This window comes from Triplophysa dalaica, chromosome 7 (genome assembly GCF_015846415.1).
Source record: "Triplophysa dalaica isolate WHDGS20190420 chromosome 7, ASM1584641v1, whole genome shotgun sequence".
Taxonomy (NCBI): Eukaryota; Metazoa; Chordata; class Actinopteri; order Cypriniformes; family Nemacheilidae; genus Triplophysa; species Triplophysa dalaica.
Genome location: NC_079548.1, coordinates 9,819,720 through 9,846,039, shown reverse-complemented (window position 1 = coordinate 9,846,039; position 26,320 = coordinate 9,819,720). Strand labels below are relative to the sequence as shown.

The 26,320-nt window shown below is 38.3% G+C and overlaps 2 protein-coding genes across 3 annotated transcripts in view; both read right to left on the bottom strand.

Annotated features, from left to right (window-relative positions):
• Window positions 1-13,510, bottom strand: part of plcl5 (phospholipase C like 5) — a 46,194-nt gene extending 32,684 nt beyond the window's left edge. The window contains exon 1 of the mRNA XM_056753185.1: window positions 13,000-13,510. Coding sequence (XP_056609163.1) covers window positions 13,000-13,317 — 318 coding nt within the window. The 5' untranslated portion in view covers window positions 13,318-13,510. The remainder of the gene's footprint in view (window positions 1-12,999) is intronic.
• A 5,315-nt stretch (window positions 13,511-18,825) lies between these two features.
• Window positions 18,826-26,320, bottom strand: part of stat5a (signal transducer and activator of transcription 5a) — a 64,044-nt gene continuing 56,549 nt past the window's right edge. For both annotated transcript variants that reach the window (XM_056752502.1, XM_056752501.1), the window contains exons 15-20: window positions 26,087-26,181; window positions 25,230-25,372; window positions 23,130-23,285; window positions 22,936-22,987; window positions 22,240-22,341; window positions 18,826-20,974 (exon numbers count right to left, since the gene is read on the bottom strand). In XM_056752502.1, the coding sequence (XP_056608480.1) occupies window positions 20,851-20,974; window positions 22,240-22,341; window positions 22,936-22,987; window positions 23,130-23,285; window positions 25,230-25,372; window positions 26,087-26,181 (672 nt within the window). In that variant the 3' untranslated portion in view covers window positions 18,826-20,850. The remainder of the gene's footprint in view (window positions 20,975-22,239; window positions 22,342-22,935; window positions 22,988-23,129; window positions 23,286-25,229; window positions 25,373-26,086; window positions 26,182-26,320) is intronic.

Here is a 26,320-nt window from a genome sequence, read left to right as displayed (position 1 = left end):
CTCCCTCCCTCTCCCTCCCTCTCCCTCCCTCTCCCTCTCCCTCCCTCTCCCTCCCTCTCCCTCTCCCTCTCCCTCCCTCTCCCTCTCCCTCTCCCTCTCCCTCCCTCTCCCTCTCCCTCTCCCTCTCCCTCTCCCTCTCTCTCTCTCTCTCTTGTCAACTTTATCATGTCAAAAAAGAAGGCCTTAGACTGCAATTCTGACTTTTACATTTGGAGCATTTATAGGATGTATGCCTATACAATATGTAATGTAGTAGCCTACTTTCAATAACTAAAATGAAAAACACAGGAAATAAAATGATAACTTGAATGCACTGTTGATTTTGATTAAAAAAACATCTGCCAAATGCATAAATGTAGATCAAATCATTTTCATTTGTCTTTAAAAACGCATAAATTCTGATTAACGCACGGATACACATTATCCATGTATTTCTTTTATAGGGCATGAAATATAGACTGCAAGGCAAACTGATTTCAGCCTTTCAAACAGATTGTGTAGCCTTCTTTCTATTATTCAAGCAACAGCGTGCAGATGAAGTACAGGAAAGGCCGGTTGCCAGGCAATATGATGATGCCTTTAAAAAAGCGGTTGGCATGGCAAGGTCAAGGACTCCTCCCTCAGACTTTCCCCTTGTTCTTCTCAGCTTTACAAGTAAAAGGCAAAGTGCAACAGAACCAGACTTGACCTACGTGCACAGCACAGGATATTCTGCACTTAATCACTTCCGTTTTTGCGCACCTAGATAAACTATTCCCAGTAATTGGTAATGAAGATGTATTTTTCCTTCTTTAAAAGTGTAATAAGAAACGTCATTAAGGGGAGCGAACAGGAGAAATCTTTTGACTTTACAAAAGTATAGGGTTGGAACAGATACCATCTTATCGCTCCTCTTAACAATGGCAGATGGGAAGGTGGTTTAGTGAACTTGTTTTCTGAAAACAATCAAAGCAGAAGAGACATACTTCAGCTATGAGTTTGTATTTCCCTTTGCATTGAATAGGACATCCTCAAATTCCTATACTGTGAGCATGCATATTTCTGTATGAATGTATTTATATGTGCATGTGTGAGTTTATTTAAAGGAGGAATGAATTAAAATCACAATTTTAACCCAAGCTTTAGTTATATAAGAGGGAATCGTATTCACGCATCATGTAAGTGTTAGAACTGAAAACGTCATTGTTACTGAGATTACATCTGTTATTGAGACCAGGCCCAGCGAATGCCAGGTTCTGGAATGCACCTATCTATGACGACATTGATAGGTTGAACACCGCCTCCATAGAAAAATATCAACAACTATTTCTCTAGCCCCACCCACTGGTTCATGCATGACAATTCTGAAGTTGCGCGGAACCAGATAGAGTGAGCAAGCAATAAACAAACATGCCGTTAAAGATAGCTAGTATTGTGCCAATTGTATATCGGTAAGGAAGAATACATCAGCTGAATAACCTTCCTTCGGATTCCGATATTAAGAATGCAGGGTTAAAGTTTAATTTTAAAGATGTTCCAGCTCATGTAGGAAAACAATGAAGCGTTTGTACATTTCTTTTCTCAGAGGATTCCTTCATGAACAAGGCAGAGATCGACATTTAAAAGCAGTGCTGTGCCGTCAATATTGAATCCGATAGGAATGGTGCAGCAATCTTATGCGAGTAAAACTTTTAACAATTTTTTTTACTAATCTATGCATCACTATTGATTTGTTAGAGATCGCTAGATGTGCCCTGAGCACCATTGCACGAGATTAGTATTACCTGGGGACCTCTAGTCATTTGTAATACTTCCAGAGGTTGTCTGTGTCTTGTGCGAATCTTCATCTCTGTGATTTGGTGGGCTCGTATATAATTTTCCAAGGTTTTATCCACCGTTTGCAAATAATGGAGGCTGCTTTGAAGTTTTTTGGTATTATTTCAGATGCTGGGTGATATCCACAAGTTACCGGGAGTCTCCAATTTGTTTATCATGGAAACTCTCGCAACACTTCAGACCCGGTGATCTTTTTTCCAGTTCGCTATCACAGGTCTCAAACAGGTACGTTCATATATCATTAAACGCAAAACAAACTATACGCAAGGCCTTGCCATCACATCCGGGAAATAAGTTAGTAAATTTGAGTAATATCATCCAGTGCGGTTGTGTCCAATGTAATACTGATGTGAAGAGGTCATTTATAAATCACAGGAGCTCTCCAGATAATACTGATGCCGTGCGAAAACTGTGAATGGTGCTAATGTGTAACCGAACGTTACGTCTCGAACCAAATTCACAGAAGGCTCCAACTACGCAAACTGCTAAACAATCAAAGCGGTGGGCGTTTACTTATAAAGTCTTTAATGCCCATTAAACCCGGACAATTGCAGAGCTGGCCTCAAAACCTGGGTAGAAAATAGTCTATTACTTATTGATTTTTAGGTTTTTAGACGTAGACGGGAACGTCATAAGTAGACCTCATATAACAGTATAAAACAATAAACAAGAACAGTTCATGAGACCTTTAATAACTGAAGACGGTTTCTTCGGAAGCACTTCCAGTCTGTTTTTGACGGTCTGTCTGGCTATTTCTTTTTTATTGAATTTACACTATAATTTATATTCATATTAATGAATAACAATATTTTATTGTATAATTATTGTGTTAAATAATCAATTTGTTGAATAGGTTGTGTAGCTTTAAACATTAAAGTTTAGCTAACAAAGAATTTCAGTAAGCCATGTAGCAATGGCTAAATATACTTAAAACTTGCTAGCTAATATAACTTTTTTTCTGTTGCTTGTTATCAGAAATGATCTACAGGGAGTCTCTTCTTTGCGGATGTTTACAAGAAGTTAAGTTTGGGTCACAAAACCATCTCTACTGCGTTCTGCTCGCACTGCAAAACTGTTTACCGCATCTCGTCTGATTTCCTGTGTCTTCTGTTCATCTTTCATATCAAATACACTCTCTCACATGGCACATCTATTATTGGCTCCTATTAGAGCCATGGGTACTTTGTAAAAACTGAATAATTCAGCAGGCTGATGAGTTGATATTAGTCCAAGATGAGTTGGAGCCAATCAAACACTTACCATGAAATTAGTCTGAAAGTATGTAGATACGCTTTCTACTATAGATAAAGTTTAAAGTAAAGGAAAGATAGAACTTAAAGGGATAAATGAAAATTCAGTCATCATTTACTTCCCCTCAGATTGTTACAAACATGTATAAATGTCTTTGTTTTGCTGAACATACATGACAATATTTAGAAGAATGTCAGAACTCGCACCCCCCCCATTGACTCCCATAGTATTTATTTTCCCTAAAGACATTTAAACAGTTTTGGAACAATTTGAGGGTGAGTAAATGATGACAGAATTTTTATTTATAGGTGAAGTATCCGTTTAACAAACTAATATCGATAAACAAAAAATTGCAGGTCAAAAAGGATTTGGAATTAAGATTTTGTGTAAATTGTAAACATATGATAAAAAAAATCTAACCCTAAATTTTTATGATCCATGGAAATCAAAGTTGACATGTGAGGTGTGAACTCTTTCTCCCTCTCTGTTTTCTCATCTTCTCTCCTGCTCAATTCTCTCTGTGTACAAACGACATCTGTCTGAACGTGAATATTAATCACTTACAAACTAAGGAGAAGATGAAACAGATGGTGTGTTGGTGTGCCAAAGGAGGGCCTTGTAACAGCCAGGTCACCTTTATTATTTTCCATTCCACACTAGTGTTGGGCGATATTCAGATCGTTCTATCGCCAGCTTGTGGATCGCCGATACACGATAGTATCGAGGGGCGGGGCAATTACGCATTTATCCATGACAGGCTGGTTTTGTCGACAAAAACAGAAGCTTACGTGTCTAGAAAATGCTCATGTGTGAATCAGCATTCTGTCATAGTTTAAGTTCAGTGCAGTTGGCAAATTTGTTACTTACCACACTTTCATATTGTATATAACGTCTTCACAGACAGTGACATACGACAGCCAAACATTGACTCGTGAGATTCGCTCGCCCACGTTTTTCAGTTCAGAAGTATAACAGGCTCCTTTGGGGCCATGACACTGATATAATATACAGTATATACACTGGCAATTTCATTTTTATTAAAAAAGAAATTATAAAAAAAATAAGAAAGGGACCATTTTAAAATAAATTTAAAAAGCGCAGATAAATAAACATACACAATTTGGTCATTTTCTCTTTCAGGGACCCTCTTTATAAAAATTGCAGTCATTTTCAGAAGAGATGAGATGGTGTCATACATCTTTTGCTTTATAAATTGGCACTCAGCTGCTTGTGCCTCCGAGAATCTATTGTAAACACCCACAAAATGTGTGTGTTTGTGTGTAAAAGCAGCACAAGATGCAATTCAAGCGTGTCTGTATGACTGTTGTTCAGTCCAGTGAGATCACAAAATAACAAACACATTATCAACAAGCATAAACACAGCACACAATCACATACACAAATATGCCTGCGGTCAACAAAACCTCAGCTACTTCACTTTTCACACAAAATCACAGTACAGATCGAGCTGTTTGGATATGCAACGGAATGCAGCAAAGATGCCCCAGGATACCACTACACACATAGACAAAAACACACACACACACATTCCCATACAGAAGCTTGACAGGGGGCCGATGAGGCGATGCTGTTCTAACTCGTGCAACAAACAGAGAAAACAAAGCAACAAACTGTCTCATTCAGAAATAAGCGGCAGGACAGGTCAGCAGTAATAATCAGTTCAATTTCGTACTACTTCCTTCTTCAATAATTTTCTGTTCTCTTTATTGTGACATAACACAATTGCCTTGCACAATATCTGTCATCCAAAAAATATCCTGTTGTCAGGTTAATATTTTGTGTGTAACCGTGTGGGCGGGGACATTTGAGTCCCTGTCCAATTAGCTATGTCAATGTTTTGGAAATGGAAATAAAAGCACTAATGGAATGGTGACCATTCACTCTCTCTCTCTATCTCTCTCTCTCTCTCTCTCTCTCTCTCTCAGTGAATGGTGATAGAATAATAATAACATAGGAAAGATTTATCTTCATTGTTTGTTTTTTCTCTAAAGTTTTGATGTCGTACCATAGGACACATTACGGTATATTTGTCAACTACCCATATACAGTATACTGTAAAAAAGCAAGTGTTTTCTCTGAGCACTTTAAATCACACAGTTTACCAAAGACTGTATGCTTCAGTGTTTTCAATATTAATGTCCTGCCTCTAAAATACATCTCCCATTTGTAAATTCATAAAACATATCATATTTGTAATTCATAGCAAATATCCTTAAATGAAGCAGAGTGGTGTGCTGTCAGAAAACTTCAGACACCTGCCTCTGATCTGCCAAAACAGCATCTTGTTCCTGCATCACATCTGACTGTGGCACAGAAGTATGGGGGTTTTTAGAACTGTCCTGAGATCAGAACCGGAACAGTCCAGTTTTAGACTCCAAGGCTACAATGAAATCATTTTACTGCACTGCTGGAGAGAAGCACACATATGTAAACATGGCTCATATAGCACAGCAATTTCTCCAAAAACCCTGAGCAACAGATTGAATCAACATGACAGCCAAAAACAAGGATGCTATTTCTATTCGCACAGACCAAATCCTATGCACACAAATGCGTGCGCACATGGCCGAATACACACAGTACACACCTCCTCCACTTTCATGGCACAAGTTGCCATCGTATCAAAGCCATCTGTGTACCACCAGTACTGGCACCTCGCATATAGAGACAGAGGGAGAGATGGGAAAAAGTTGGCTCTATCATGTCAGAAAAGCACGGAGCTTATCTACAGCAGCACATTACAATACTCATTTAAAACTTTAATGCAGATGACTTATCGGAACGCTGACAGGTTTATGAGATCTTAGAGGCATTATTTGTCAAGATTTTTGACAAGCTGATCGTCATGATGTTTGATTTGTCTGGTTCAACACTGGGACTCTTGGTCTTGGCAAATGCCGCATAACAACTCATTCTAGAGTATTTTTCTAATAAAAAATATAGACCATTGAAATATTTTACAACACTTTTTCGTAAGCTGAATATTTTGACTTCAGTATTCTGAATGGTTGCTATGAGATGTTCGAACGCTACAGGTGTTTTTTAATCTCATTAGTTGTTTACGGTGGATTTCAGTTTTAACTTCATCAGATGAGGGAACTGAAAAGACCAATATGATCATATCATCAGTTGTTATAATCTGCAAAGCAGGAACAGCAGGTCACAGATAATACTGTTTTGTCAGGACTTTATGTGTGCGGTAGTGTCATGGGAAAATTCAGTGCACTACAGAACAGCGCCTAAAACATGAGAATTCTTTAAAGAAACTAAAGCAAAAATCCTGTCATTATTTACTCACAATCGTGTATTTACACAGTTATTTTTGTTATTCCTCCACAGCACAGAAATCCTTTCCATATTATGACTCCAAAATCATTCATCACGTTTGTGGTCACTATAAACTGTTGTTATATGGCTATAGGTATGTGAAGATCCTTTGAAAAGCGTCACACTTCGTGTTCCACCACACAATAAGAGCGTACGCGTAAGTAAATAATGACAGAATAAATAGGTGAACTATTCTCAAATACAGGTAAAAGTGATAGTTCAACCAAAAATGAAAACTCTTTTCATCATGTTGTGTCATTTCAAACCTTTCTTTTCTCCGCAGAACACACAAAAAAATAGTTTGAAGACAGTTGGTATCCCATACCTATTCACTTCGATGGTATGGACACGAACCCAATTCAAGTGAATGGGTACCAGTAAATAACATTTTTCAAAATATCTCCTTTTGTGTTCTGCAGAAGAAAATCATACAGGTGTGGAATGCACATTTGACTTAAGGATGACATTTTTGTCATGTAAATTACGCACGATAATATGACTTCCAAAAAGCAAAAAAGTATTACCTCAAATGCAAATGAAGCTATAAACAGACACTAAAGAGATCTACAGGTAGCTTACAGGCAAGGATAAACTGTTTTCCCAAGCATGCAAAAACCACAAACACATAATGCAGTAACACAAACTGCAATGTGCTGATAAGTAATCTCATTTCCTGTTTTTTTTTTCCCTCGTTTTTGAGTCCGAGCCAACTTCCTCAAAGCCTCATGCGCTCATCAGGGCGAGACTTTGTCATGTGACAGAAGCATGGCGACAAAATGCAGAAGCGCTGAGCTGTCCAAGTTAACCAATCAGTCAGAAGTTTAGCTTTGGTTTAATGAAAGAGCATAAATCCGTTCTTTGCAGGGACTCTCTCGCTCTCTCTTTCATGCTGTTTTATTACACCTTACTTTCTTTCACTTTTTCTATTAAAACTTTGAACTGGATGGACAGATACAATCATAGACGCATGTTCAAACCATTACACTGTTTAAAACACTTGCAGAGGCAAAAGTCTAACTTTATTAGGCACTTTAAAGGGATAGTTCACCCAAAATAAAAATAAAAAGATAATTGTTGGTAGAGCACTAATTTTAATCAGTAACTAATCCAACACTGGCACAAAAAAAGCAATTGAGAAAAGATACTGAAGATGCAAAATATATTTTAATATTTTTAAATGTATTAATTTACCTGCCCCGAAATAATCTCGATCAGCCGCATCATTCAAACAACCAATCAGTACCTAGTGATCTGCTCCATTTACCGCCCACTATATTTGAATGTCCATTATCAGAATAGTACCAATGTCGTTCTATAGCGTGTCCATCATAAACTCAATATTCATCACCTCACGCTGCTGGTGGAGGAGATGACAGATGTGTGTTCAGCCTGACAACAATGGCTGTAAACAGCTCCTGCCTCTTCAGTGAAGTCATAGTGGTGATTTGAAGTATGTGATTCACTCGGTTTAGACAGAGGGTCTCTCGATGACACAGCACCAGAAACTGGGCCTCCCGCCAACTGCCCTACCTGCTGCCAGGAGGGGTTTGGAAAGAAAGAGAAGAGGGTTGAAAGAGGAAAACTGGTTTCTTGAATTACCTTCCATTCTTGCTGGTAACAAATAGTGTAAGGGCACAATGATCAGAGATTTCGATGGAAAGAGGTGATATCTCATCTACTTCTATCCTGATGAAAAGATTGGAATACAGACATCAGCAAAAAGACTGCAGTGCTGGAGGTGTAAACTACACACGTACATTTATTTCTATGGCACTTCTCATAACGTGTTCTTAAAAATGTAAGCGAGAAATAATGAAGTCGAATTGGCTTTTTCTGTTAGTCATTTCAACTAACTATTTAAAATTGATTGTCAAAATTGCTTGTTTGCTCATTTTGATGAGTTAAAGTTAAAACATAGAAAAGTAAGTTGAAATGACCTTCCATAACATTTTATTGAAATATAGTATATAATTTTTTTAAATAAAATATGCAAACATGCAAATAAATATAGGCCTATATATAAGCAAAAACACCAAATCTTAGTCCTCAGACTATCTAAGTTTAAATGACCCCTATAAGAAAGATTACACATCTGCTTTTCAAGGTCCATCAATAACAAACTTAGTTTCGCCCACAATAACAATGTAGTCAGGGCATCTACCAGCAGGGTCGAACTGCCAAAACTAATAAGCCAAACTATCATCCCCTGGTTCCAATAATGGTCTACTTATTACATACTTGAAATGTACTTCTCCAATACCAGCAAAATATGCATTTAATACGAATTGCAGCTAAAAGTTTCATGCTAATGTGAGTTCTTTCGGACAACATCCAGCTAACACGCACCAGATGCAGGCAGCATGAGTGAGAAAAACAGTGTCATTGGAACACTGTCTCACGCTTCAGCTGCAGCCAATGTATCCCGTTTCATCACAGCCGCTCAGACTTCTAGATATCAGACTGAACCTAAAAGTTTCTGGATGACAGAACTGTTTCCTGGGGGGGTTAGGGGGTGCAGGAAAACGATGGCGATTGAGGAGAGAGGCTGAGAGGCGAAAGAGAGAGAGAGAGAGAGAGAGAGAGAGAGAGAGTAGGGTCCCAACTGCAATCTGGGACACATGAGGTCATTTCTGGGAAGAGGAGAGACATCATGCCCAGACTTCACACTATTCACAACACACTTACAGATGCACTCTCTCTCTCTCCCTCTATGAATATAAGAAAACTGGTGTGCTGATGATGCATAAACAGGAAGATTTGAGGAAAAAAGTGAGAAACAGCTGTGAGAATGCTAATTTATATCTAATGTATGTTTGTGTAAAAAATATAAACAACTGAGTATTTTAACGTGTCTATCTACTGGAAATGATTCCTTTTAAAGTATATATAATTCTATTTACAAAATATTTACAGTACAAAATATTTCATTTAACATAGACCTCTCATATCCGAGCATGCTACACAGGTCCTAGCCCAGGCTCTTTTGCTGTCCAGACTGGACTATTGCAATGCGCTACTAACTGGATCTTCTGCTTTTTATGACCAAACCTCTACAGATGATCCAGAATGCAGCGGCAAGAGTGGTCTTCAATAAACCGAAGAGAGCTCACGTCACTCATCTCTTCATTAAGTTACATTGGCTCTCTATAGTCGCTCGTATCAAATTCAAGACTCTGCTCCTAGCCTACAAGACCACCACTGGTTTGGCACCCCCTTATCTTCACTCACTTAAACAATGTACAAAAACCCCACACAAAAATATTCAAAGCAGATAAACACAAAATAATCTTGGTTTTATAATCAATTTACATAAGACCCATCGAACCCCACATCTGTTTGGTCATAAAAAACACCACGACTAGACAAAACTTCAGATGTCTCTGCAAAGCGTATGTGTGAACTCCAGAGAGCAGTGACCCAGATTCCCATCATAGTCTATGTGTGTCTTCCAAATGTCACTTTCGTATGAAATTTTTACCCAAGTTGTTCATGGACTGAGACGCTTTACAATTTTGAAGCAAGATGAGCTACTTGTCTCATTAATGCTTAAGTTACAATACTTGGTATTTAATGCTAAATTACATCACATGACAGCAGTTTGAAGTTATAGCTGCATTCAGTGGCCCTGATTGGAGGTTGACGGGTGGGTGTTTGTGGGTAGTGGGCTTGATGGTTGTGGTTGTGGGGATTTCATTAGTTGGGGCTGTGTGGGTCATGTCTGGTCTTGTTTTGTGGTCAATGTTGGACAACAGAGGAATAAAGTTACATTATACCATTACTATTTTCCCTGGTTGTTCCTCTGTTTTCTGGTGATGATCATGGAGTGGGACGGGGATGGACTTGCACGGTTTCGTCAAGTGGGACTTCCTGGGTAGCAGGTGGTGGGCTCTCCTTCTTCTTGGTGGATGTTTGCTCTGTGGCTTTTTGTCGGGGTCACTGAGTGCAGCTATGACACGTCAGAGGGGATCAGGCCCTCCCGGCTGAGCCTGGTTTCCCCCGGGGGGGTTTTCTCCATTAATCTATCATTGGAGTTTGGGTTCCTCGCCACACCAGGGCAGTGATGGCATGCTCACCAGGAGACTGCATTTATTTATTTAATTATTTATTTATTAGATATTAATCAATAGAATGATCTTGCTTGCTCTATAAACACCACGCACTGGGCTGTGTTTTACCTTTCTGTGATTTTCTTATTTGCTCCTGTAAAGCTGCTTTGGAGCAATGCACGTTGTGAAAAGCGCTATTTAAATAAACTTGAATTGAATTGAAGCCAAACCTCATTACATGTAGAGCAGGTGAGGTGACGCACCCTTGACTTAAGTTCATGTCATGTTTATCAGAGGCTAATACACACATATACCTCTAATAATTCTCATCTATAACTAAGCACGACCCGTAGAAAAACATAAGACAAGACTGACAACGATGAAATATCGACTAGCACCATCTTTCTGTCTGTTGCTCCTGAGGCTTTTAAATGAAATTAAAAAGTACTTTTTTGCATCAAACAGTTGCCATCCAAACTGTATTATTATATTATGATATTAATGTTAAACCTGAATTACTTACATTTAATGCTGTAACATCCCCGAGGAAAATTGTATTGGTCTGAGCTTACTCTCTCATAGCTCAGGAAAGTTAATGGATTTATGATTAATTTCGGTATCGACTTTATCTCAGATGTTTCTCTTAAAACCTCTTTAGGAGAAAATAATAAACACATAAGACACCATTTTTGATTGTTATGGAATTATACAATTAATGTGGATAGAGTTGCTGTCCAGGAGAAAGAAAAAAAGATTTCCTATGAAAGGATATGTGATAAAAATATAGACACACCGTTATCCTGTCAAGTCTCAATGTCATAATTCACATCTGATCAACACCAACTCAATCCTAAACATCAGTTTTGCTATTGGTTATTGCATAGTCAGCAAATGTCACATTTGTTTGTACCCCACGGCCTGACTTTACCCATGTTAGTTTGCCAATATTTAGATGAATATACTTTGCTACAATCAGATTTTTTTTTTTCGTTTGTCATTGGCATTTGCACAGTTATTTGATTGAATGCTCCTATTCATGCATCCAATCAAATTACAACCCTCCCACATGCAAACATTTTTTTCAATTTCTCTCTCGGTCATCGATATTATTGATCTATCGCTATTCACTGGGAAGAGATAACAATTCAAAAAAAATGGTGATCTGATTACAAACATGAATTTGAAATTCTCTCCTCTTCTTCTAAGATGTATTTTACAAATGTTGAAACTTTGTATGAGTACTTTACATGCTTTTGCATCGCTGTACTCACCTTTTTAAGTCACTTTGGTTAATAGCATCCGCTAAACGCTTAAAGGTAAATGTCATTTGTTTTTCAAGCCTACATGCCACTAACGCACGTTTGTTTTAAGTGTGATGTCAGAATCAGAAGGATGACACATTCGTGATGACAGATATCTCTGAGGGTACCGCTGTCAATCATAATTCATGCAGCCTGCTGCTGTCTGTCACCTCTCTGAACACATTATAGTGATGGGTCAGGCGTTAACATAACAACGCAAAGGTTGTGGGTTCGATCCCAGGGGATTGCACATACCTATGTATAAATGTATAGGATAATGCAATTTAAGTCGCTTTGGATAAAGGCGTCTGCCAAATGCATAAATGTTTTTTTGTCACACCGGCCCTTGTATGGCTGCCAAGACACCTACACAGTCACATAGGAATTTGATAAAGCGAGGGAACGGGAGAGTACCATGCTGTTTTGTGTCAGTTGCTAAGCAAAAGGAATCAACCCAGAGAAAATTCAACATTCAACTCCTTATTAATCTCAAAAAGCTGCAATAACACACAACAACACATCAACTTAATCCACCCCCACTCCAGCTGAGGTTTGTTTTGTGTCTTCACTTCATCAGAGGGAAATTCGGACATTGTGTCCTCAAACTGTCACCGTTTTTTCTTTTTTCCTTCTTCATCCAAGTTCTGGGGTTTCAAACGCTGTTTAGTTTTGACATGTTAGCCGCTTCATCACATATTGTTTACTTCACAGTCAGATGTCAACTAATCGATTACATGGGTTTATTGATCCAGCGCAAAGCTCATGTGCCTCATGTTGACGTCTGTTAAAATCCATCAATTTCCTGGGTTCAGACTCAAAAGAGCCTATATTCTTTCACCTTTAATGAATAACTTTTTCAAATGATGAAACAATTGGACAGCTGTCCTTCAGTCAGTCGATTGATGTGCACTTTGCCATTCATCTATCCTTTATTAATGAGGGAATTTATGATTCAAGCAGAAAGTGGGTAACATGGGCACTCCGACATACGTTTGCCCCCTGTCTGTGTTCTTAAAGGGTACGACTGTGCCTCAAAACCTAGTCCTGAGCGCTCCTGGACATCCTTGTTAGTCAGTATGTCCATTGCCATTGCACATAATGTTCAAACATCCTCAAAAAAATGAAACTAGAAAAAAAATGTGTTTCTACAGCAGTGATTGGTTGCATTGGCAAGCATGCGGGATTTAAATCGCTGCAGTGCTCTAAAAGTCAATCACGAAGTGATAACACTCACTAACCTTCATAATACCGCAAGGTGGATTCCCGGTGCCCGGGCACCTCTCTGCAGAACTGTCACGACTCCGGTTACCGATCCGTGGACTGCTGTGTTCCCTGTACCGTCCGTTAGAGTACAATCCCTCGGCCCCGTACACCGGGTGGCCGGAGGCGAAGGCAGCCGCGGAAACGTCCAGGTATGTGCGCGTCCTCGTGGCGTAGGTGTCGCCGATGCTCAGCGATGCCGCTGCCGCCGTCTCCGGCGCCACGTCCCGGGTCGGATTGGTCGCGAGCTCGTACAAGGGTCCCGCCAAAGATTCAGAAGCCTGGGGCTTAGCCATCGTCAACTCTCCCGGTAGCTACGCCGTACAACTCACCATTAAAGTGAGCGAGTCTGTGATTTTAGGAGCCCGCCGTGAGGCAAACGGCCATTTGAGCCCCGTGCGTGCCCGTGGGCGCGAGAGAAACCGTAAGATCCATGAAAGGAGACGGCAGCGCGCGTGCCCTACCAGCCGGGGTGGTGAATAGATTGTGCGGGCGGATGGATTCAAACTCCCCTCTCCTCCCTCCCCCTCTCTCTCTCTCTCTCTCTCTCTCTTTCTGTCCTCCACCCCCTCTCTCTCCTCCACTGGCTCGGGTTCTAGCAGAAAATAAAGCACACAGATGGCGCTCGCACCGTATTCCGCCGGCTGTCAGCAGTGGGCGTCCGTAACTACCGAGAAAATGCAGGCTTATGAGGGCCAATTAGCCTCTTCTATCCGATGATCGCCAGACGCCCGGTAAGCAGCGAGATAAGGATTTCCGCTCTCTCACTTCATTGTCTGTATGCATTCACCCATGTACAAGCCCCCCAAGTGATTGTCCCATCACAGATCACTGAAGATTTTTTGTGACCGGATAAAAGGGTCATTTGGAAAGTCAAATCTTGCCACCAGATTTGCAAACTTTCAACATCTCACATAACCTGAAGCCATAGACAAAATCATATTTACATAAATAAATATTCAGTGTCTTGCTGAAACCTGCAGAAGAATAAATGTATGTTTGCTTGCAAATAATAATGAAAAGCATATTGATTATAATAGTCATTTAAGTAACGTAACATTTTATCAGAGCCATATAAGGGATTGTTCATCCAAAAATATAAATAATTTCATCATTTAATCATCCTGAAGTTGTTTCAAATCAACAAATAGTTTTCTGATGAACACAGAAAAGATTTGGAAGAATGGTTTTAACAAAACAGTTTTGCCCACCATTACCTAGGAATGGTAGTCAAAAGTGCCCCAGAACTGTTTGCTTTCCTACATTCTTCAAAATATCTTCTTTTGTGTTCAACAGAACAAAGAAATGTATAAAGCAAAATGTTCCTGCTATGTTGGGAATCAACGGTGGTTAAGAATTGTTCCAAATATACATGTAAACAGATTTGGAACAGCTCCATTGTTTTATCAGTGGGGTTCCCTCTTCCATAAAAAAGTTGTACCGGGCCTCTGCCATATTCTGAGATCAATGAAATGCCTTAAAGGTCATTATAGATGATACATGATAGATTTGCATAAGATCGTATGCATTGCATATTGGCAGTTTGTCAGAATCAAAAAACAAACACAGCTATCATCCACACACAAGGTAATGTCGGTACGGACCAGCAGAAGGGGGAAATATTATACCGTCAAATTATATCCCCCCCAGAAAAGCCAAATCGCATTAGCTGGTGATGGCATGATAGAAATCATATGCTGCTCTGCCCAAACAGCCATTAGCATGATTCATCATTTCCAGACTGGAGCAATCAAATGCGATCTGGGGTATTTAAACCAGACAAGAGTAGCAGCCCAGAACCGGGCCATTAACAGCCGTCCGGAGCGGACCGGACCTCAGCCGCAGCTTGTGCCCTGCAATACTCCATGCTGATCGTGCCACCAGCTTTCACCATCCAGAGAAATCTGATGCTGGTGTGCTTTAATTATTATTTATATAATTTATAGTATAGTTTTTGGTATATCATCTTTATTTTACAAAAACACAATGTTTTTCCTGAGCTTCACATGTGATGTTCTCCTAGTCCTTTGGCAAGACCTCATTCTGACTGTACTGTCAAAACTTTCTTGAAAACTGTGTGACCGATAAGAAAACGCCTTAAAAGCTGAAGGCCTTAATTTTCTCAGCAAGATCAGCAGATGCCATCAAAACACTGCCAGGAAGCTTTTTCATGAGAATCTGTTTGCTGGCCTGAGTTGCTGAAATGTTTCTTATCACAATGAAGCCCTTCTTTTCAAATAAGTTTAAAAAAATGCTTCAGTTTCAATCCACTTTTTTGTGTTGATTGAGGACAGTAGCCTTGCCGTGACTCAAAAATGTCCTTGGAGATGCCCCGCCCCCGTTGTTCATGAGCAGAGCACTGATTCGTTAGTTCTCTGGAAAATAACATGATTTGGTATTGATTTGGAATAGTATTGGGCTCAGTGTGTGTTTGACAGAGCAACACAGAGAGAATCCTGAATAGGGATTAAAACAAGGAGATGAGGGGGGGGGGAGAACCAGACAGACCTTCACGTATCTCAGCGAGAAATGGTGAAGGAAACATGAAAAAAAAAATGATTTCCCATTAGAGATTCCTCCAGCAGTCTGCAGTTTACTCAGTGTGTCTCAGGAGTGTAGGAGAGAGAAAGGACAAACAGGTGATGAGAGGCTTTTATAAGCATAACTTTATGTCAACTGCTACTTAAAATACATTATTCAGAAAAGAGAGAAAGAAAGAGGGTGAGAGACATTTTATTAAAAACCCATCAGTATGAATTCGTTGAAACATGGTGAAAAGTAAGATAGCAGACGCTGATCGCTTTGATCTCTTGTTTGGTAAATCATGGGTTTTTAATTATTCACCATCCATCCTCTGATTCAAAAACACATCTCATGCTGTCTCCACCCTGAGCCCAGCATGCAAAGATGCATTCAAAACATAATACTAAACATTTACATATGAAAATAATGCGACATAAACAATATTACTTTAAAAATTCATTCCACAGGATGCAAATAAGATTGCATGGCAATCAAAAGAATACTTTCAAAAACAAGCTAATGGGTTTCTATAAAAATGAGATTAAAATAACTATTACTGCCGTTTCAAAAGTTATGAGTATATAATCTCATATGATTTATAAGTATAGTAGCTACAGCTGTGGTTCTCAAACTGGGGGCCGTGGCCCCCTGGATGGGGGGCCCAAGATGGTTCCAGGGCGGTCACCGATTTTGTGGCATTTTATGAAATATAGAAATTTGTCATAGATTTTATGCAATCAAACATCAGAAAAATAAGACCAGCAACCAAAAGAATTGATGTTCCAGCATTGTATTACTCAGTATGTTTTTGGTTTAATTAAAATTTAAAGTTTATGATTATAAGTCTTTATTTGGGGGGGGGGGGGCGCAAAGCGAAACACTCTACACAAAGGGGGCCTTACAGAGAAAAGGTTTGTGAACCACTGAGTTACAGTATACTGTAGGCCTTCTAATGAAAAGCAAAAGTGTAAAACAGAAAGATGAAAAGGAAAACATGTGTTGTTTCCTGTAAGCATCTGCTTTTCTTGTAAACCTGTCATCCGTTCATCACAGAAAGAGGAATCGAAAGCCACTTTAGATTCTCAAAAAAAAAAAAAGATTGTTTTTATAATATTACAGAAAAATATAACTCATGAACGCATATATGTTAGCTTTTCAAACGTTATAAAGAAAATTGTGAAAAGTTGCAGACACGAATATAACATAAAAGATGAGAACAATGACGGGACAATACAGGTCAGTGCGCAATCCTGGAGAAACCCAGTAAGTATTATACAATTGCTGTCAGCTAGTGATCAGCGCCATCTTGTGGTTAGCAAAGGGATCTTTATTTCAAGACCTCTAATGTGCGTGCGTCTAACAATGATACGACTTACGCATTGAGCGTCAAATTTAAAAACGCGCTAGTAAAGCCGAATACAGTTTTATTTGAGACTTTCTTAATGTGCATTGTTTTAGGCAACTTTAAAATATTTTTTTTTGTTGAGAAAATCTTGAGAAAATTTTAGTCCCTAAAAGCCTACTCGAAAGGCTCATAATGCCAAGTGTTGTATAATATAATGTTAAATTTAAACTGAGCAAATCTGAGCAAAATTATTTTTTCTTGTATATTTTTAATCTAAACTAAAGTAAAAAACCCATGGGGTCTGAACAAAAAGTTTAAAATCACACTACTAATTCAGTTTCACAATGCACTGGGAACTAAAAATAAATATAACCCTATCACAGGTAAATGTCTTGTGTCTCCCGTGATTGAATTTTGCGAGTCACTGAATTTATTTGCTTATTTGCTTCACAATAAATTAGCCCTCCATAAGGTCAGGCAGCGGATCACCTCACTAACCAAACTTACATTCATTAGTGCAGTGAACACTTGACACACGGCTTTCTATACACGGGTTTATTAAGCACAGGTTTCTGTCTCCAAGCAACAGATGAGCTGTTTCCTCAAGCAATTTCCTCTTCGCAATTAGACACATAAAACATCTGACTGTCAATTGTAATAATGCTTTGTAAAAAGGAACATTTCTCTGGGAGGACAGATTGTACAGACTGGTGCAGTGCTTTATGCTGTTCACTTTGGTCAATAACGCATTCGCTCAATGGTGCTGCGGATCAAAAGCCATAGAAATGCTTTAATAAACTTTCACCAAAAGAGGGAGGAAATGCACTTCAAGTCTGTAGCTTACTGTCTGAAACGAAAACGTCAGGAAGTAAACTGAACCATGCCCATATAAAATAGTGAACCGTATATCATTATTATATATACTTATTATATATACTATATACTTATTATTCTACAGTAGTATAGCATATTAGCCTAATATAGGCTTAGTAGCCTAGTCTGTAGATAGTAAATAAATAATATACTGTATTTTAGAATTATATTCTAGGCTACTACGGTATTGAACTTTCATGTGAATATTTTTCTAGTAAAAGCCAGAATTGATCACCATTTCTATTACCATTCAATAGTTAATTCAATGTTGAATTTAATAATTTATTACGACTATAGTACAAACATCATGTGAGATCATGGTCAATTTGAGGTGGTTACTATGTTTTAGCCCTCATATAAATATTGCAGTCAACCTGGTTTATTTATTTGTTTATAAGAAAAATACACGAGTGTTATATCAGGACTCTTTATCCACAGCAGTATTTGTGAAGCACCCTTTCACACACAAGCACGCACACACAAACGTTAATTATTGTGCCTGTCATTACCTGTCAATTTAAAAAAAATGTGTCTACTTGATTTTTTTGTGTGTTCTCATATGAGAACATGAACAATAACAAAACATTCCTATGATGTGGTTTTGGCACTGGAATGAACGCAAAACCTATAAAAATCTCCAAACCAATTATAAATGGTTTTGTGTTTGTATAAACATGCAATTTGCAGTTGTCATGCTGCAAAAAATTGTTTCATAACATTCCGAATAATCCAGAGGCGTGTTACCTTCTAAACATCATGAACTGCATATCTGACTTGGGTTTGTTACTGTACACTGAAAACATTACAGTAGGGAACTCTAAACATATTTGAAGAATCTGGATAACATCTCAGAAAACTGCGTCACCGCTTTAACGCTCCAAAACCTGGGTTTTCAGTAAAAAAAGGCATAATTTCTGCTTAATGGACATAAATGTCTCTTTCACAAACCACAAAATAAATCATGCTCAGAAACTATAATGGCAAATGGTTCGTTTTTTTAAATGTCAAGATGCAAGGAAGGAGAGAATGAACTTGCTCATATAAATTCCTATTGGAGTCCAAATTATTTAAAAAACCTTTATTGTCAATTCAATTTTTCTTTCTACAGCCAAACCAAAAAAACAGAGGACGAACACAAAACAAGCTGAACATGCCAACACACTCACACGCTCACATTGACACCTACAGTGTGACAGAGTTTACACAACATGACAGATCATTTAGAATAAATGGACAATAAAAATCACACAACTTCCTATTGTTTGTGTTTCTGCTGTCCGTTTCTGCAAAGAAAGAGAGAGAGAGCGAGAGAGGACAAAAGGAAACTTAAGAAACCAAGATCCAACCAAACCATTGATTATGATACAGGCCTAATTCATTCAGATAGATTTGCAGGTAACAAATAAAAGGGAAAGTTCACTATAACACTCACATGATATTCCAAATCTTCAAGCCATACAAGATCTTTGTGTGAAAAACAGACACACTTCCAGTCTTTATTCACCGAAACCCTGTTCCACTGAATGCTAAAAATAACCCATTTTGCTTTTCGTGAAAAAAAAGAAACTGTTTTTGGTTTTGAAAGACATGAAGGTGAGTAAATGATGACAGAATTTGAAGAATTTTATTTCTAACAGTTCTTTCAAGCACTTTGTCTCTTTTAGTTTCAATGTGAAAGCTCTGATGAGAATTACAACAAAACTACAGCGCAACAAAATGTACGTCCTATTGCTTTCCCATCTGATAATGGTTGAAGTTTTTTGGGCATAGCAGAAACTTATTTCAGGTTATAAGGTCCTTCAACTACCGACGTGAGACACAGAAAAGCTACACAGTTGCATTAAGCTTCCACAATAATAAAATAGAAATATGCTGACTAAAAATAAATTCATATATATACTGAATATATGCACTTTTGCTGGTTAGTTTTAATAAGAATTTGTATTTTACATCAAGTGTGTGTCAATGTCCTGAGTGGGCAAGGCTTCATGTAAGGTAATGTGTGTACATGCATGTTGATAACAAGTAACATCAAGAAAGGCTAAACCTATACGATGGCCAGCATAGGAACAGCATGTGTAACCATGACAACGGGGGCTCTTGTTTTGCACGTTCAGAGAGAAGCATGAGGAAAGATGAGGTCAATGCACCTGTTGTGTTGATGAGAGCTTACAGAGAAAGAGAGAGACCTGCAGAAAAACGCCTACAAATGTCTCCAAGCCTGGGCAACCCTTCTAAAACCAGCACAGGCTGGATTGAGATGCTTATTTTTTTGCAGGATGTGTAGTGTAGCGTGGTTGGAGAGGGCGATTTGGTTAGCCGACCTCTCTTTGCCCCCTGTGTGTTTCTGTTGCATTTAAAACCTTTACAGCACGACCCAATGCAGGGGATGAATGAGAGCAGACGCATATGTTTTTTCTCAGAATCTCTGAGTGACAGGTCGTGTGTTGCTGGTTTAGGGGATGTGTGCATTTCGGGCAAAAAACAGACAGTAAGGATTTGACAAGTCCCATTCAACCTGGGGATGCCCCCATGGGTGCACCGAATATTTTCAGCCTTGCAACCTAAACTCTCTTTAGTGTACAGAAGCATTACATTGCAATTGACTTTGTAACAACGATGTCATCTTCTGCAAGAAAGCATTTGTTTAAGAGTGCAAAGGACAATACGCATTTTCTTTAGATGCTTGGATCTCAAGATAGATATCTGAACACCTCCCTAAAAAAATGGCAGTTTTTTGAAAACAAGAAGTTCCTTACAGTAGTACATTTCGTTTCGAAGGTCTCGCAGAGTCACATTTCGAGAAAAAAAAGAAATGATTACATGCATTAGTTGAGTTTTTCAACAATACTGTTTGGTGGTATTTTATTACAGGAAGGCTCACAGTATATCATTATTTCATTAGCTTCTTTCTCTTTTTTTTAAAAACAAAGTAACAAAGAGGTAAACTGAAAAAAAAACAGACGTAGAGAAAGAAACGAAAGTCACAAAGACCCACATAAAAACAAGACAAAGGAGGAGAAAGTGTGTCGAATTAAAACAGAAAACATTATTTAGAGATAGAAGTCACAGAGTGAAGGTCAAGAGGTCATGACTGCTGGCCACTCCACTGGCCCTCCATTGGTCGACGGAGCAGCTCCTCCACGTGTCTCGCTACATCCATGGTGTCATCCAGATCGAAATCGCCATCAGCGTCCAGCATGGGGTCACCCCTGAGAGAGACGATAAGTTAGGCGACTTAAAACACCCAATTTTATCACTTCCATAGTAGGGGAGACCGGGGCAAGTTGTCACACATATGAATACGAACGTGTATTTCTGTATGGACACAAACCTTGCAGGCTTGGCTTTAGAAAAGCTATTAAACATCTCCACCGTTACCACGCCCCAAAAATAACACGTTGTCACACGGGGATCGTGGGTTTCTCTTCAAGGCAAAATTTACAGTAAAACAAATATGAAACTGCATTACAGTACAAGATCGGAGAGAAACATCCATCCATTAGCCAGCAAGTAGTTGCATTTAGACATTTTATTGATAGTATTTAAGCCACATGACACAACTTGTATAAAATGTGACAACTGGCCCCAACCAGAGATACATTAGGAAAGATACCCTTGTCCTAAGAACACCGCTTAACCTTTGAGTCTCCCTTCATTATACAGTTGACCCTTACCTTAATGTGTGCGAGTGTAGTTTTATTGTGTTCACTTGTCTACCCAACAGCTAAAGTAAAAAATATAATAATATTGGAATTTTAGTTTTAAGGACAGAATTCACAAAATATTTAATGACATGTGTTTAAGACCAATATTGGACATCGGACTAAAAATCTTTTTCATTAAGATGCAGATAGTACTTGAGTATTTTACTCTCAGGGATCAAGTATCCTTACTTTATTTACTTTGGAAATAATTTACTTCCATACATTGTAAAGCATGGCACATATCATACTTTTTACTCAACTACAATTGAAAAATACATGACAATTTTAACATTAAACAAGTAAATTAACAGCCAAAGTCATTTCTTACTTTTACTCAAGTAATTTACACAAAAATCGTTTCACTTGAGTAAACATAAAAGGTAAAAAAGCATGTAAAAAAGATATTTTATGAAACGTAGTGGAGTAAACTATATACAGTATGTATGCTTCATAATGTAGTGAAGTAAAATTTTCCCAAAGTAAAAAAAAAGATAAATGTACTCAAGTAAGATGTTATCCCTTGTGACAACTAGCCCCGGTCTCCCCAATACAGCATATTTAAAATACTTGTGCAGTTTATGGGACTCTGCATTTTCTGTGCTGTCTCGGAGACAAACCTTTGATTCTAAATCTATAAAAACATGTTAAAACGTGTTAGAATGCTACACCAAGACTGATCACTGTAACCAAAAATCCAGTAAGCCATTCACTTAAAAAAACAAACCAACATGTGCGGCGGACAGTTCATAAACTCAAGTCTGTGTACTCACATGGGAGGATAGAGATAGTTAGGCTGGTGATTGACAGCTGGAGATGCCGCATGGTCCATGTAGGTGGGATTTGCTGCGGGGTCAGGATTAGGTGTTGCAAACCTGTAAGGACACAAAACAAATAGCCGATCAGTTTAAACAACTTATGTTTATGGCAGATGTGTAAATATGGGATCAAGGTCTAAATGTTGTCAGACCCTCCTCCATGTGTCCTGTCATCCATTCCAAATAAAAAAATGGGCCAAACAAAAGTTTAACCTCACCGACACGAATTCGATCAGCTCTTCAGGGTATTACAAAAGCTCTTAAAATGAAGAACGAGTTTGATAATCGCTCTTGTAAATGCTGCAGAGACGAACTAAATGATCAGACTCAGATGATGTATAAATCCCCGCTGAGTCTGACCGGAGCGACCGCCGTGCTAATAAAACTGACGGGTTGTCCACCTATGGACAATAATGGGGCTAATGAGGCTAACAGAGCTGAGTATATGCTGGAGGTTGGAACGAGACCAACGAGTCTAAGGTTTCCAAGGCAACCCATCCCTTCCTGCTGAGCCGGTCCAGTGCTAATATGCTAGCATGCAATTAAGTTCACAGCTTGGAAATGACAGGCTATTTCCCTGCATATAATCAAAGATGTAAAGACCTCCACCGAGAGGTAGAGAAACATCACTGTGTGTGCACGTGTACTTACTCGGGTACTACTTGTTTGATCTGTGGTTTCACGTATCCATCCACCGCTTTAGCTAAAGAGGTAGAAGAAATAAACGGTTGGTTCATGAGTTTAGATTATTCCTAAACTATTCCCCGTTGCACAGCTTGAATATGTTTGCCAGTAGTGGCGTTTAGACATTCAGACATAGAAGCGTGGAGAGAAATGGAGCTTACACAGTGGAGGGGTGTAGTATTTGGAGAAGACCTCGTCTTTGGGCCGGTCAGGAAAGAGGAACAGCAGATGGTTCAGGTCGCTGATGCGATCGGCCAACGAGCGGATGGAGAAGTCTTTGGTTGTGTACGGCATGAGGTTCCATACCATTCTTTCTCCTGCGACAAATACACACATAGACGTTTTCGGAAGTTTAGGAATAGCTTTGAAGGACCAGCGGACAAAGTTATATGCCGCTTTAAACCTAACATGACTTTCTCTTGTTCCAAGGAACGATAAAGGAGAAATTTGAATGAGTAAGCAATTACAATTAATAGAGAATGGGGCTTGAAAGCTTAACAGAATCTCAAAGCGCTATAACAGTGCTACACTGCAGGCTTTCTAAAGCTTTTTTGTTCAACAGAAAATAATCACCCGCATTTAGAAGAAAATGAGGGTCAGCATATGACAAAAAATTGTTTTTGGATGAACTACTGTATTTTTCTAAAGTGCTGTAATGTTTTTTTTAAACATTTTAGAAGCATAAAAGCACAACAAATTCAAAAAATATCACTTCTACAGGGATGCTCCAGATTCAATTCAGGTTAAGCTCTATTTACAGCTTTTCTGACAAAATAATCTCAAATTGAATTTCACTAAATAATACATTTATTTGCAATAAAAATGTAATTCATTCCATCTTCAAACATTATCCCACAAGTGATATCAATAAAACCCGTACTAGACTAAGTTAGGTAGTTTACCAAAAAATAAAAAATTCTGTCATCATTTACACACCCTCTTGACATTTTAAACCTGTATGACTTTCTTTCTTCTGCACAAAGAAAAAGTTCATAACTGAACAGCCCCAGGATCCCATTCACTTCTATTTTATGGAAACAAAGCCAAGTGAACTTTACAACATTGTTTTAAATATCTTCGTCGTGTTCTGCCAAAAGTAAGAAAGTCATACAGGTTTTTAATGACAAAAGGATGAGTAAACGGAGACAGAATGCTTCACTTTAATCGGCTTACTGAACCTGAAATTCTTCAATTATAACAAATCATCAAGATCTGGGCCTGTACTTATCAAGCTTCTGAGAATTACTCACAAGAACACTTCTAAGAATTGACCAATTCTAAAGTGTCAGACTTAGACATGATATATGACAAGAGTATATGACTTTCAAAAGAATAGATTATGACATTATATAGACATTGGAAATGAAAGTTAAACATTTTCCACCATTTCTTAATTACCCATTTTAAACCGCTGCTGAAATTAGTTTTTATCTGCTTTAGTCGAGTGGTTTTGTTATTTTCGCTATAAATGTTGCGTGTGAAAACACATGCACATACCATTGAGAACAAAATACAGCATTACGAGAATGCTCTGAAATAATGCAGATTATTGCAAAAGAGCATAACAAGATGATTCAAAGCAATACAAGAACGTGCAACAGTACTGATGATCCATAGAGCATAACTCAAATGCGAATTTTTATCTTGCGCACAAAGACGTTTGTTAAATGTATAAATTTGATTGTGAAAAACAATGTTTAGGTGTTGTTTCATTAATAAACGCCTTTAGCAAGTTCATACTTTAAAAAAGTGCCACCCGAATTACGTCTATACCGGGGAGTACCAAATTTATGCGTGTATGATGTGGAATCATAAAGTTCCATTGGTATGATGAAGTTCACAAGTCCCTAGTGGCAACTCTTAAGCACCTTTGAGATCTCTCGAGCTGCCTTAAATATCTGGAGAGTAAGAGTGATTCTAAGCTTTAAGAAATTTGATAACTTGCTTTTATACTTAAATTTAGAAGTAGGATTACATTTCATGAATTCTCAGCACTTAAGACTAAAATGGCACTTTGAGAAACTTGATAAATACGGGCCAAGAAATGTGCATTTAATTAAAATGAATCCTACAGTGCTGTAATTCATGTTGTAGTACAGTGTGGATAAAACAAATAATTCATGCAACCGTTTCATGCAAACTTACAGTTTTTACTGCATACACTAGAAAGCAACAGGATAGCTTTTTTGACTCTATGGTAATGAATGGTAATCTATGGTATGGTATGAAATTATGGTAATGCTGTGCATAAAACATTCTACCTGCTTTGTTTGGGTTCTCCGCCACCCAGGCTATGGTGATGCCACCTATTTCTGAGTCACTGAAGCGCAACAGGAAGGTTCCGTTGGGTTTGGACATCAGCATGTCCTGAGCCTGCTGCTTATTCACAAAACCAAGAATCGCCCTGCCATGCACACATGACCACAAACACACAAAAGCAAAGAAGCTGTTAACTTAGTGTACTGTACAGTTTCACAGTGATTTGTAGAAAGAAAGACTCCAGCAAAGAATCCAACTAACACCCTACAATGTGTATTTAATGTAGTCGTTCATTTTCTCAGATCCAAAGAGACACGTTCTAAAGAGACTTGACTCTAGCGTGTTAGGGTCGCCTTTTAAAAAGGCTGCTTAACTAAAAGCTCATGTAACTTTGAAGGATTCTAGCAGCCTTTGTAAGCAGTTGCCAGTCACTGGGAACTCTAATAAAAAGCTTTTCAACTGGAAACCATAGAAAAAGCTTTTTAAGTTGAACAAAAGAACATTTAATTATTTAAGAAAACATCTCTGCTGGTGCTTTCTGTGTATTGTAGGAATTGCAAAGATTTTGTTGAGCATAAAACAGACGTTTTGAATGAAAAGAAACCATATTAGGGCTTTCAGAAGATTATAGCAAATACAAATACTATTAGAATAATTAATAATATTCATAAAATGTCATGAAAATCTTAAATAGCTCCAAAATAGTATTTTCTTCTATTGATGTTGAGTGTAAAAATAAATTGTTTTTTTATTTATTGTTTTTTAAAGAGATATAAACACGTGGCATTAATGTAAGACACGTGTTTGTGGATGACGATAATATACGTGTACGTATTTCTGCAGATGGGAATCATCCTACCCATCATTCCAGTGAGGCTTCAGATGCTTTTTAGTGAGCTCCATGACACCATCAAACCACTGCCAAAATGTAAAGTTCCGTCCTGGTAAACTCTCCTAGAATGACAAGAAATGATACAGGTTTTACATGATATTTTCGCTGCTTTATGTATTTTTAACAACTTCAAAGTTCTAAAAACCTGCAGCCTTCAGAAACAAATCAGCATTTCTTTTCAATTTTGTATTAGTGGCTCTT